Source organism: Brachyistius frenatus, unplaced genomic scaffold, assembly GCF_029030835.1.
Source record: "Brachyistius frenatus isolate BFR_SWC_R1_liver_20210118 unplaced genomic scaffold, ASM2903083v1 Contig_56, whole genome shotgun sequence".
Classification (NCBI taxonomy): domain Eukaryota; kingdom Metazoa; phylum Chordata; class Actinopteri; family Embiotocidae; genus Brachyistius; species Brachyistius frenatus.
Window position 1 is genome coordinate 848,373 of NW_027210655.1, and position 12,992 is coordinate 861,364.

General features: G+C 41.5%; 2 protein-coding genes across 2 annotated transcripts in view; both read left to right on the forward strand.

The window, feature by feature from the left end:
• Nucleotides 1–328: 328 nt before the first annotated feature.
• On the forward strand, nt 329–5,253 carry htatip2 (HIV-1 Tat interactive protein 2). Its single transcript, XM_069705461.1, has 6 exons — nt 329–731; nt 1,220–1,409; nt 1,509–1,616; nt 2,692–2,829; nt 2,931–2,992; nt 3,618–5,253. The coding sequence occupies exons 1-6, from the start codon at nt 616–618 to the stop codon at nt 3,832–3,834; spliced, it is 831 nt and encodes a 276-aa protein (XP_069561562.1). The 5' UTR covers nt 329–615; the 3' UTR covers nt 3,835–5,253.
• Nucleotides 5,254–6,016: 763 nt separating this feature from the next.
• prmt3 (protein arginine methyltransferase 3) overlaps nt 6,017–12,992 on the forward strand; it is a 53,080-nt gene continuing 46,104 nt past the window's right edge. The window contains exons 1-9 of the mRNA XM_069705445.1: nt 6,017–6,114; nt 6,376–6,514; nt 7,592–7,674; nt 7,771–7,820; nt 8,014–8,119; nt 8,956–9,085; nt 9,673–9,817; nt 11,299–11,364; nt 12,683–12,804. Of these exons, the coding sequence (XP_069561546.1) occupies nt 6,093–6,114; nt 6,376–6,514; nt 7,592–7,674; nt 7,771–7,820; nt 8,014–8,119; nt 8,956–9,085; nt 9,673–9,817; nt 11,299–11,364; nt 12,683–12,804 (863 nt within the window). The 5' untranslated portion in view covers nt 6,017–6,092. The remainder of the gene's footprint in view (nt 6,115–6,375; nt 6,515–7,591; nt 7,675–7,770; nt 7,821–8,013; nt 8,120–8,955; nt 9,086–9,672; nt 9,818–11,298; nt 11,365–12,682; nt 12,805–12,992) is intronic.

Consider the following 12,992-nt stretch of genomic DNA (forward strand, 5'->3'; position numbering starts at 1 on the left):
AACAATGTCAGGAGAAAAAAAGATATATACGTATAATATTATTTCTTCATAAAAAGGAAAGTTAGTATTTCCAGCACACCTCCAACATGTGACGTCATCAAGGTAAACAACTACGCCCTGTTGTAATGCGGTGCTTAAAAAAAAAACAAAAAAAAAACACCACTTGCACTGTGCCAGCAAGGTTATTTAGATACATCTATATTTATATCTATCTATATATATATATATATATATATATATATATATATAAAACAACGTCATTTTTCGGGATTCTCCTGATGGGAGTTTTGAAAATGCTAGTGCGCATGCGTCGTTTTCTAGCGCTGAGCTTATGGCGGTCCAAGGACGAGGCTCCAGTCTCTCCTTCTCGGTTGAGTTTGCTGCTCCTATCGTCCTAAATAATTAAAATAAACAGTTTTGCAGTAAATCCGTACCGCGACATACCGACGGTGATAATATGTCTGTATTATTATTATTATTTTTATTTTTTATCCTCGTTGCCCCGGCGACAAGCCCGGAAGACGGTACCGTTTGTATAGATAACGAGCAAACCAGGAAGTGTTCCAAGCATTATTTTTTGTTTTTCCCCGTCGTTGCTCAGAGCGATCGTGTGTTATGAAAGTGTTGAGCACCATCCTGGGAAAAGCCACCGGAATATTAACGCTCCTAGTTGCTGTCATTGCAGCGGTTTTGAAATACCTGGACGACCCCGAGCCGGTTAAATACATCAGGTAAAAAAAAAACAAACAACGAAGGTATTTAATGAATCGCAGACTCGACATACACACGTGTTCATTTAGCTACGCTCACTGCGCTTGCGTCGTAACTGCAAAAATGTCAATAAAGATACAGCTTAGTGAAGTTGAGCTTTCAAACATTGCGGTGTTAAGACCTGCGGACACCCCATGCGCGTTAGATATCTGAAGTATAATAAGGGCGAACATCAAGCCAAACTCCCTGAAGAAATTCGTCAATTTAAGATCCACTCACTTTTTAGGCAAACGTACTCGCCTTGTAAAACACAATGAAGATGGTTTATGAATAATTTGCATCTTCCCACGAATTCGGCACTAATTGAATCCACTAAGTATCCGGGGTTCCCCCCACCCACCACACCAAAGTAGGAATACCCGCATGACAGTTTGTTTGATTAGTATTACAGGCACATATGCACAGTGCAAACAAGAGCCAGCGTGTTTGCTTTTCTTTGGGTACACAGCATGGCTGAGGACATGAAGACCCTGGAGGAGAACTTCAGGCAGCAGAACAAGAGCTGCTTCATCCTCGGCGCCTCGGGGGAAACGGGCAAGGCGTTGCTGCAAGAGCTGCTGGAGCGCAACATCTTCTCCAAGATCACTCTGATTGGAAGGAGACAGCTCACCTTCGAGGGCAAAGCCTACGAAAACCTGGTCAGTGGGATGGTGCTCCTGTCAGCTGACAGCTTTTTTTTTTGTGTGTGTGAAAATACATTTTTCTTGACGCTGTTTCTGTTTTTTTTTTCCTTCCAGGCACAAGAGCTGGTTGACTTTGAGAAGCTGGATGACTATGCTGCCGCCTTCCAGGGCCACGATGTTGGCTACTGCTGTCTGGGAACGACCAAAGCCAAATCAGGGGCTGTGAGTTCCTACTTCATCCAATGTTGGAGGAAACTTAAGAGTTAACTTTTTCATTTGTATCTGATGGGGTTGGTTCCCAGCAAAGATGACTAAGCAGCAGGCGATGACTCTGCAATTTTCGTCTAACAGCACTGGCAAATATTAGAGTATAGCTGCTAATTTGGCCCGGCAGATTTTAGCCAGACATCAATATTTCTATACAGTATTAGCAGTAGTAAATGGGTTACTATTAGACTTGTGGATGAATAAGAAAAAAAAATATTGCATATATATATATGACCGGGTGTCACACTTTATGTAGGACAGCACAGCATTTTTTCTTAGTTGTCCAACGTCCAACATTTTTGAAAAATTAAGCCAAATTAAAAAAAAAATTCAGGGCATACTCTTATCTAAAAATAAATCTTAAAAAATAAAATAAAAAAGCAAAAGGAGGAATCAATGAAAACTGTTACATTACAATTACATTTGTTTTTATTCTTTCACATACTAAAGGGTCTAACCTGTAACCGGTGCACCATATCGAGCGTATACAATTTTCTAAGTTAGACAGACATACAAATTTAAACATTCGACTCCCTCTCAGCATTGGTAACATGCCCCACACAAACATCCTGTTTGGTTTTGTTTAATCTGTTCGCGCTAATTGCAATCATAATAATCAAATTTACAACATTAAAATATAGACCTATTATTTGATTTTGTTGTATATATAAGCTCAGGTATTGAGATCTGCAGTGATTGTTTCTTGCAGGTATTTGTCATCACTCATTTACACATATTACAAAACAATTTATATCAATTTAAATGTTCCGCCACTTTAAAAATTTTTTTTTTTTTTGAACTAGAAAGACGATAAAACAATCATTTTTAAATATTGTCCATCCACAGTTATGACCCATTATTTTTTCAGAACGTGATTTTTGTGGGTTCTAATTTTCAATTTGACATATTTTAAACATTATATTTGCATATTTACTGAATTTAAATCCATACACAAAACACAACACACACAGATCAACTGTAGCAGATACTGTCAGTGTTGCACGTTCAGCATTTTCCCGTTTTCTTTCAGGATGGCTTCGTCCGGGTGGATCACGACTACGTTATGAAATCGGCCGAGCTCGCCAAGGCGGGAGGCTGCGCGCAGTTCCACCTGCAGTCCTCCAGGGGAGCCGACAAAAACAGCAACTTCCTCTATCTGAAAGTCAAGGTCTTTCCGAAGCTTTTCTCCGCCGCACGTTACTCGCCGAAGTCGTTTTCTCGACCAAAGCTTCTCCGCGGGTCTCTTAACACGATTTGATTTTCTTACAGGGACAAGTGGAGGCAGAAATTGAGGCACTGGGGTTCGACAGATACGCGATTTACAGACCTGGGTGAGCGATGTGCTGCATTTAATTCAACACTTTTATACAGACTTTCATTTTTATCATATGGAGGTAAAAAATAAAATAAAAAAAGTTCCCAAATTAAAATCATATTGCGACATCTTGTAAACTTGTCCATTACCAAGAGTTCGCATTCAAATATTTGTCCTCTTATCGGTTTAACGACGGGACGTTTTTTTGTTTGGCGCGTGAACATCATCCTAAACAGCAGCAGGAAGTGATCTGCAAAACAAACTGGGTTGTGGCCGCTCAGAGGAAATGAGCAGAATAAGAAAAATAAGACAAGTCTGGGCGAAAGATCACGTTCATCCAGAGCAAATATTGCGCTTCACTCATGTTTCAAGGACTGTTTTGATTTAATTTGAGCAGTTTGATAGAAAACCGAAACTCTTTTCCAGTGAAACATGACACTCGAGGATCATAATTGTATCGTGTTATAGACCATTAAAAAAACAAAACATGTGATTGCTCGTCGTCCTCTCTTTTAAGGAAAAAAAAAAAGAGTCAAATCTCCATTTTTAATTATTATTATTTTTTTTAAACTATTAAATACCCTGATTAAACCCAATAAATCTCTTAAAATCATCTCCATGTATTTGTCTCTCCCCGACAGGGTTTTGCTGGTGGACAGGCAGGAGAGTCGGCCCAGCGAGTGGGTGGCCAGGAAGTTCTTCGGCGCCTTCTCGGCCGTGTGCTCCACGTCCATGTCCATCCCCGTCCCGGAGGTGGCGAAGGCGATGGCGTCCAACGCTCTGCTTCGACCCGAGCAGAAGACGGAGATCCTGGAGAACAAGGCCATCGCCGCTCTGGGAAAACCCGCAGGGAAGTGAGAGAGCGGGAGGTGAGAAAGATATCAGCAGTTCACGCTGATAAACCAAATTCTAGCAATGTTATTTTATTTTTTATTTCTTTTGGACCGTAAGTGTCACCGTTTATATTCGACGCGGGAAAACTAAGCCAGTGACCCATCACGTGAATTTCACCTCTTTGCATCTGCGTTAAGTATTTATTTTCTTTTAAAGAATACTTTGTGTCCGTGTCCTGAAGTTAAAAGTCCAACTCCTGTAAACTTAACAAAAATGTATTGTTAATAAACTGTAAGTACATTTATTTAGTTACCATAGCGACTCCCTGCTTAACAATTAGTGCTCAGTAAATATTGGATTCAGATTAAAGCCGTAAATTAAGTTTTAAAAAGAATACCGCTTCAAACTTTTTGCCGCAACTTTCTGTATGACGTGACTCAGAACGTTTTCTTCCGTCTTCCTTTTTTGCAGGTATTTTTCAACTATGACAACACACTGCATTACTCATCACTTTACCATCATTTGCCTCAGTTTTTTTTTTTTTATAGTATTTCAAAATCTACATTTATCCATCAATTTGGCATCTGCCAGAAATCTTTTTTGAATTTTTTTTTCTAATATTAAACGTGTTGACTTCTTGATGAAGAAAACAGCCCGAAAAGCGGAGCAAATATACAAATACATCTTATTGAATGGTCATTCGGGTTTCGTTTCTATGGTTTTTCATTATGTTGTCATCAGGGAGGTTTTGTCTTCGCCATGTGTGCTCTGACACGCTGAACCACTGCCTTAAAATGAGTCTTTATTGCACATAACTTAACGTGTTCGTCGCATCTATGATTCCACCAATTGAACATTTTTAAATAAACTTTGTTGCCACTGAATGTTTCTGAAGCCAAACTTGAATCCTGCAGTTTAAAACGTATTTGATGAATTGTTTTCAATTTGTTTTAATTTTGAATAAAAAATATTACATGTTTGAACCTATTCTTTTTTTTTTTTTGAGATGGCAATATCGAGTATCATATACACCAACGTGTGTGTATGCAGGGAGAATAAACATGATGGCAGACGAACCACAGCATCGCTACCTAATAATGTCATACTGTCAGTGTGTTCATATATGAATTTATCTCTAATTTATTTTCTTTGTTTTTTTTCCTGCTGTTGTGTTTTTGATGAATTAATTGCTGAATGTGAAGCACTGAATTGCTGTTGTTTTGATGCTAAATAAACTTGTCTTTTTTATTTCCCTCTTTGATCTAGTGGCGCCATCTTGTGACTAAATATGGTTGCACACGTTGTTATAACCTGTACTATTCATCACTAGTAAAAGCACAGATGTAACCAAAAAAAAGTAATTAAATAAATGACCTCGATTCCTTTTATCTGTTTTAAAATAAAAATGTGCATTTCCAGGAGGAAAATACAGTGTGAAAGCTGTTGAACGTGTCGCTGCTGCTTGTTTGCTGCATCTTTCTCGGGAATGGAGAAAAAAAAAAGGGAGTGCCGTGCAAGAAAGGTCCAACCAGCTGGACATCGAACCAGGTATCCACTGTTAAGGAGATTAGTAACGTCTTTAGGCACTTTAACCATTAGACTATCATATTACAGTGAAATAGAGTTAGAGAAAGTGCATACATCCACTTAGTGGCTCCTGCAAAAGTTAGAATAGAAGTTGGATGTCCAAAAAAAAAAAATATTATATCTTAATTTGTATTATGTGTTGTAGTTTTGTATATATTGTTCTTTGTTTGATATTTATTTTGTCGTAAGTGTGTTGTGTTACGTGTTTGAATGCACGTACCCGTGTTTGTGATGTCTTCGTTGCTATGAGTGGGACTCGAACCCGCGGTCTCCCAAGATGTTCCCAAGCGCGGAGGAGGACGTTGGGAGGCCCGACGGAGGTTTTTGTTCTCGCGAGAATTCCCAGGTTGGAAAGAATCAGCCGGGCTGCTTTCTGCCGCAACAGGTGAACCGTGCACGTGACTCATACTGTCAGCGAGAACTTTAAAATGATTAAAAAAAATAATGTACGTGTAATTGTGCATGCTGTATGTGTTATTACCCGGTGGGTAATCTGTTAAACCCGTGCAACTTGTACTTTTCCACCTGCCGGAGCAGATAATAATAAAAAAAAAGCGTGTGAAACCGTCATTTTGGCGCCATCTGCCGGTTCTGTGCGGACAGTGCACTCTCTCGTGACTCGACCCGGCCCCGCCCCTTTTCCTTACGTCATCAAAACGTCATCCAGGAAGTCCTCTGAAACCAGTGGCTGCATCATGGCAGAATACACAAACGCACGTGAGTATGGTAAACAGCGAACACGAAACTGCGGCATTTAAAAAACGCGTCTGTTTGACTTGCGGTAGTTTCTGTTGCGTGATGAGTTGTTGTTCTTTTTTTTTTTGCGTTTCGTTGCGTTACGCGACGCGGTTCGCAGCAGTTTGCGTGGCGTTGATGCTAAACTGCAATTAGCTCGCATCGACTCTTCCAAAGTAGCTTTCTGCTTCTTCTGTAACGAGTTTTTATTTATTTTTTATTATTTATTTTAACTTGGGACAGGCGGTAACGAAGCTGCCGAGGATCTGCACGAGCTCTCTGACGGAGAGGAGGAGGAGGAGGAGGATGGTGATGAAGAGCAGTGGCAGTGGATGGAGGAGGAGAGCGACAGTCAGTCCGTCACCTGTTTGTTCTGCGACAGGTGAGGTGGTTTGGTTCTTTCCTTCAGTTGCATAAGAAAAACAAAACGTGAAATGTTGCTTTTAATGGATCAAACCCGCTTTTACTCATTTTAAAATAGTTGCTTGACTTTTCGCGCGTGTCCCAGTTAAGATATTTAAAAAGGTTTGAAAAGTTTTCACACAAATGGGCAGGCCGAGTATTCAAAAGGAATATTCACGTTTTTTTGTTGTTGTTTTTTTTTTACTGCCGCTGCACCTGAACTCCTGGAACAAAACAACAGGATCTCCTTGAAATCAATTACTCCATTCGCACATTATTCGATTTCCTTGATCTTTAAATCTGTTTTGTATAAACTGTACTTTTTGATGTACTCAGGCGACATAAACTTCTATTTTAATGCTTCTTACCTTCTTATTTCATGTGTTTCGTTGATTTGAATTCATCTTTCAGGTTAAATGTCCCTTCGTCTGTTAAATGTGGTTCAATCTTATTGCTGTGATCAAAACTCAATGATTTCTCCAGTACAAATAAATAAAGGTCGAGTGAACGAATGTTTCAAACCTGTCCAGTTGGCAAAATGTGGATTGTATTATCTAAAAATGTTGCTCTTCTATTTGAAAGAAACTAGCCGAGATTATAAAAGTAGGTTTTCAGAAAACCATTCGAAATAAACGATTTGTCGTCGTTCGCGTCTCCAAACTGCGTGAACGACCGAGCGCCACACACGGGTAAAGATATGAGGACGTTGCCGTATCCATAGCAACCTTTAAAGACCTGACGGTGCATCCTGACAATTACAGTGAGCTCATGTTCCTTTTTATTCAGGATTACCTGCAAACTTTAACAATGACAGGTTTTTTTTTGGGGACTAATTGTTCAGTTGATGATTAAATTCTGGATTTTTTTAATTTTTATTTGAATAACTTAAAGAAACACAACAAGTGTTTTATCGGTTTACTTCCGTATGTTGCGCTGTAGCATATTTCTGTACTATAAACTTAATAAATGAGGTTTATCATGTTTTTTTTTTTTTAATTTTATTATTATTAATTAACCAGATTTTGTTTTCCCGCCCGTGTGTTTACGTTTCTTTCAGGTCGCTCCGCTCGGTGTCGGCCGCCCTGCAGCACTGCTCGGCCGAGCACCGGGTCGACCTCGCGGACGTGATAAGAAAACACAGTAAGTGGACGCCCGCTTCTCTCTCGTGCGTCTGGGAGGTTTTCATTTTTCACTTCGATTCCAAAAAACAAACGACAACTTCCGTTTCCTCGTCAGGTTTAGACGACTACGGTTACATAAAGATGATCAACTTCATTCGGTCGACGGTGAGCGAAGACGTTTCGATTTTAAGGCTGAAAATTTGTGTCGATGGTGATTTTGTAAATATTTAATAATAATTTAAAAAAAAAAAAAAAAGTTAGAAAACAAATTGTGGAAAGATAATCAACTGAATGCAGAGCAGCTTTGAAGTGCAATAGAATTAATAAAGGTTTCATTTTCGTCCATCTGTGATGACAGAAGTGTAGCGCTTCCTGTCTGACGGGGCTGCCGGACGCTCCTCCGCCCTGGGAGAGCGAAGACTTCCTGCGCCCGGTTCTCCAGGACGACCTGCTGCTGCAAACGGGTACGGCGACGCCTCCCGAGGTTTATGAAACAGATTTGAGCTTCTAATTTTTGAGTAACTGATATCAGCAGATGTCTTTCCGAGTTGTTGTTTGTTTGGGGCGGAGCTATACATCCGAAGGTCACATCCTGTTGATCTTTCGTGTGCTCAGGATCCGATCGACCTCCTGCTTTAAAGAAATGTAATAAATTAGATTTTCTTATTGACATTTCATCCTCGTCGTCGGGGTTCCACCTTGCAGGAGCATCAGCTTACTGGAGTGATGACACCTGTCTTATTTAATCAGGATTTTAAAAAAGCATCCAAAATGGGAAAAACAAGCAATTTTTGTGTTGTTTTTTTTTTTTGAGCAACTTCAAAGAAGAAAACAGAAGAACGACAGAACATTAAATATTAAACACAATTCATTCAGGCCTACAAGTCATTTTTTTTTTCATAGTGATTAAAGAGATGCCAGATTTAATCAAATAGGTGCTGGATCTAATGTGGGAGGTCCCAGTTTCCTGTTCCTACAGCGTGTGGCACAAATTAAACTCCACTAGTGACTGATTTTACACACACAAAAAAAAAAAATCAAAAAATGACCTGAACAAGAAGTATTTACTTATTTTGTGTTCCTAAGGGGGAATTTTTTTAAATTTTATTTAATCCTCCAACAGTGAAAATGCCATTATGATTTTATAAGCCCTTTATAACATGTGGAACAACTGAAAATCACTTCGCTCCATCGCACGTCTTTTTTCATTTATCGTCCCTACAGGGAAAACGCTCCAAAAAAGGCCAACATGTATATAAAAATAAATCCACTGCCCTTTCCGCCTGTGTGTTTCTGTCAGACCCCGAGGAGCTCTGTGCCAGCGAAGGGTCGTGCTCGTCTGGCACTGTGTCCCATGATGCACTGCTGCACAGGACGGAGGCTGCTGAGGAGGCGCTCGCCAGAGCCATGGACGACCTGAACAAAATCAAGTCAGCAACCTTTCTGTATCTTCTTCATCTTTTTTTTTTTTTTTTTTTTTTTTTTGGGGGGGGGGGGGGGTTAAATTTGTCCAATTTTTTTGTTTATTTTTTAGCTTCTTTTTTTTAATGTTCTTTAGAGCCTCCACTGTATTTACTGTAGTGTGCTGCTTTTCTGCACTGCCCTTCTCTGGCCAGCAGGGGGACACGGTGAGCTCAGTACTGCGGGAACATCAAACTAGAGTACCTTGTGGAAGAAGTTTGGAGGAAGGAGAAAGATAGAACAGGGGAAGGGAAAATTCCACTGCAGCATGGAGGTTAAAGTGAGAAGGGGGACGGGAGGGGGGGGGCAATAAGGGAAAATTACAGAAAGAGTGAGTTTGGGGTGGTGGGGAGAGAAAGGAGAGAGTTAGAAAGATGAATGCCCCTCATCTCCTCCATTTACTGCTTTGTCCTGCGTGAAGGCTGTGTGCTTTTTTTTTTTTTTTTTTTTTTAATCTGCCCGCTTTGCCTTTGTCCCTCGTCCCTAATGTAAGAAGTTCAAACACGGACCTGTCCCGGTGTCTCTCTCTCTCTCTCTCTCTCTCTCTCTCTCTCAGGCTGCTGACTCAGGATCTGATTCTGAACGCTGAGACCGGCAGGTCCGGCGGCCACCTGGGCGCCGTGGCCGAGCTCCGCGAGGACGAGGACGAGGCCTACTTCAGCTCCTACGGCCATTACGGCATCCACGAGAAGATGCTGAAGGTCTGAGTTGTGCAGACACACACACACACACACACACTGACCACCAGTTATCACCCCCCCCCCCCCCACCGGGGCTGCAGAAGTATCTCCCAGCGCGAAGGCGGGCTCGTCAGCGCACGTGCTCGGCTGTGAGATGTCGATGTAGCGCGTAAATGAAAATCATCATCTTTTACGCAAAAAAAAAAAAAAAAAACCTCACGAGGACGAGACATTTTTCTCAAAAGTGATAAATCAGCAACAAGTGCGGCGCTCTCGTGTGAAACACTGTAACGTGGTGCACGATCCAGACGGGGAAATGAATTTCTACACTCCTTTAAGCGCTGAAACTTGAAAGTGTCAGCACGGTGGGGGGAGGGGGGGGGAGGGGGGGTTCAGCTCTCTCTCCTCCCTTCCTATTCTACTTACCGCAGTGCTCAGACATATTCCTGTCGGCCGTCCTGATTGGTGCTGGTTTAAGTTTTGCGTCAATGTGATCGTGCGTCAGACTGTAAACTCCATCAGAGCCTTACGTGGTGGAGGGGGGAGGAGGGGGAGGAGAGGGGACACGTGAGGGTGGAGGGGGGGCTTTGCGGTAGTATACGGTCAACTCTTTCACAGGCCGGCAGTCCGTATTTGAAGAAACCGTCTGAAAGACGGGAAGTATTTTACTTCCATTTAAAAAAAATGAATCAGCCTTTAATTTGTCATTAACAGTGTTAGTTATGTGATTTAAAAGAATAAATAATATTTAGTCTCTCTGTGGTTGAAACTGAAGAAAAAAAATTCATTTTTTAAAAATATTTTATACAGAAATGTGGGTTTGAAAGATTTTCAAACGGCATAATCTGAAGTTTAATTGTAACCTTCACCTTACGCAGCATTTTGTCTCACGTCAATCTTAAAACATGGAAATATGTACAAGAAACACAGTTGCTGATGCATCAATAACCCAAATATATAGACCGGGATCACATTATTTTATTGTAATGCACCATATCGGCAAGGATTTTGATCGATAAAGCGTAAATTGGTGGTTTCCTGGTCTTTAAAAGGCGCTTCAGAGATGAATGACACCAAATACTGCAGCTTATTTGACTGTCATCATATCCACCATTACTAAAGGTAGAAAACTTTTTTTTATTTTTATTTTTTTTCAAAGTATCTCCCAAAACCGAAAACCGGAGTCCCTTCCGGTTGTATTTATCCCACATCTGAAATTCCCCAGGAACCCACCACACTTCGTTCTGATCTGCTGTTATCTGCACCTTCACAGGGAAAATAAAAAACAACAACCTACATGCCATGTTTGAGATCCCCCCCCCCTCTCCCCGACCCCTCCACCCCCACCATGATGCGATAAGGCAAATGTTGAATTTCGCTTCATATCAGCATACGAACACAAGAAAATCAAATGATCTTTAAATCGTATATTAAGCCACATATTTCTGCATTTATTTTTTTGGTATTTTATTATTATTATTATTATTATTTTGTTTTCACAGGATAAAGTGCGCACGGAGAGTTACCGCGACTTCATGTACCGCAACCCCGAACTGTTCAGAGATAAGGTGAGTCAGCCAAAACTAATGCAGTGTGTGTGTGTGTGTGTGTGTGTGTGTGTGTGTGTGTTTGTTTGTTTGTTTGTGTGTGTTGTGAGTAAGCTGGTTAGGTATACACAAAAAAAAAAACATTAACAGGAAATGGGCATGTGCATTTTCCAGAACAGACATTAATAGCACGATGGTGGCTGATTTAAAACGCAGCTTGACTTTATTAGCACCTCGAATGTCGACTGCGGAGCCCCGATAACGGATAGACCCCTCCCCCTCCCCCATCCCCGCCTCCCTCCCCTCGCCACGCTCCCCCTCCATCCCTCTCCTTTTCCTTTGCCTGTAGTTGCAGGAAGCGGCGGCCTGTATCATGACCATCCATTATACGGGCGGCTGCCGGTTAGTGCCGGGATGAGGCTGTAGAGGAAGGGAGGCAGGGGAGGCTTTCGTTGATGGGAACGTACATTATCCCTGTCAGGTTCGGAGGAGAAAGCGTCTCCTCTTCCTCCTCTTCTTCTTCCTCCTCCTCCTCCTCCTCCTACAGTAGCCGGTAGACGGAGAACAAAGCGGGATATTGTAGTTTCGGGTGGAAAAAGGAGCGAGCGGTCGGCCTCCGTCGTGTCAGAAGTGTGTCGGCGACCCTCTGTGAACCCATAAAAGGCAGCGGGGGAGGAAGAGGGGAGGGGGGGTGCCGCTTTTTAAATGGAGACGCATATAAACACAATCGCCACGGCGTCGCGGTCGTTTAACAGCGGCGAAGATGAACAAATAAAAAGTGAAATCGAGTTGATTTCAGGCAGAAGAGTGAAAAAAATAAAAATAAAAATAAGCTCCTCGGGAGAAAAGTGAAGGATTCAAGAAGCAGTTGCGGTGAAGTTACCGAGTTCATCCCGTACACAGCGTCAATGTAAATAACCATCAGGTGTTAATACAGATTTGGAAGCCGTAGAAGCTAAACGTGACATATTTATGTCATTTACTGGCTGTACGTAGCTGTAATAAGGCAAATTTCCAGACGGCGCCTGAATGCAGCAAAGTCTTAAAATGTGGGAGGAAGTTGTGAAGCTTCGCCCGTCTTCATAGTCTACGGAAAGATCTGAATAAAACGAAGTATTATTTTTTTTTTCATTTCTTTTTCTCTTTTTATTTAGTTTCCACTTCTCCTATTGGCTGTGTGGCAATTATGACTGATGTTGTTGTATATTAAGTTGTTTTGAATGAACTTTGGTTTTATTTTCTCACCCACTTCTTTTTTTATTTTTTCCTGCCTTTTCCTGAACTCTATCTCTTCCTCCTCCTCCTCCTCCCTCCTCCTCCTCCTCCTCCCGTCCTGCAGGTGGTGCTCGACGTGGGCTGTGGGACAGGCATCCTGTCGATGTTCGCCGCACGAGCCGGTGCCAAACAGGTCATAGCTGTCGACCAATCATCAATCATCTACCAGGCCATGGACATAGTCAGGTGAGACGCATGAATTACAGAGTTCTCGGCAATGATACATGACATATTTAGACGCTATCTCACACACACACACATACACATTATTTGCTGGACACGATACAAAATATTTGTTATGTCTCGCCTGACACATTTTTCCTCAATTTAGCTGAACAGTAACAATAAATACAGCAACTTTTATAAAGAACAAA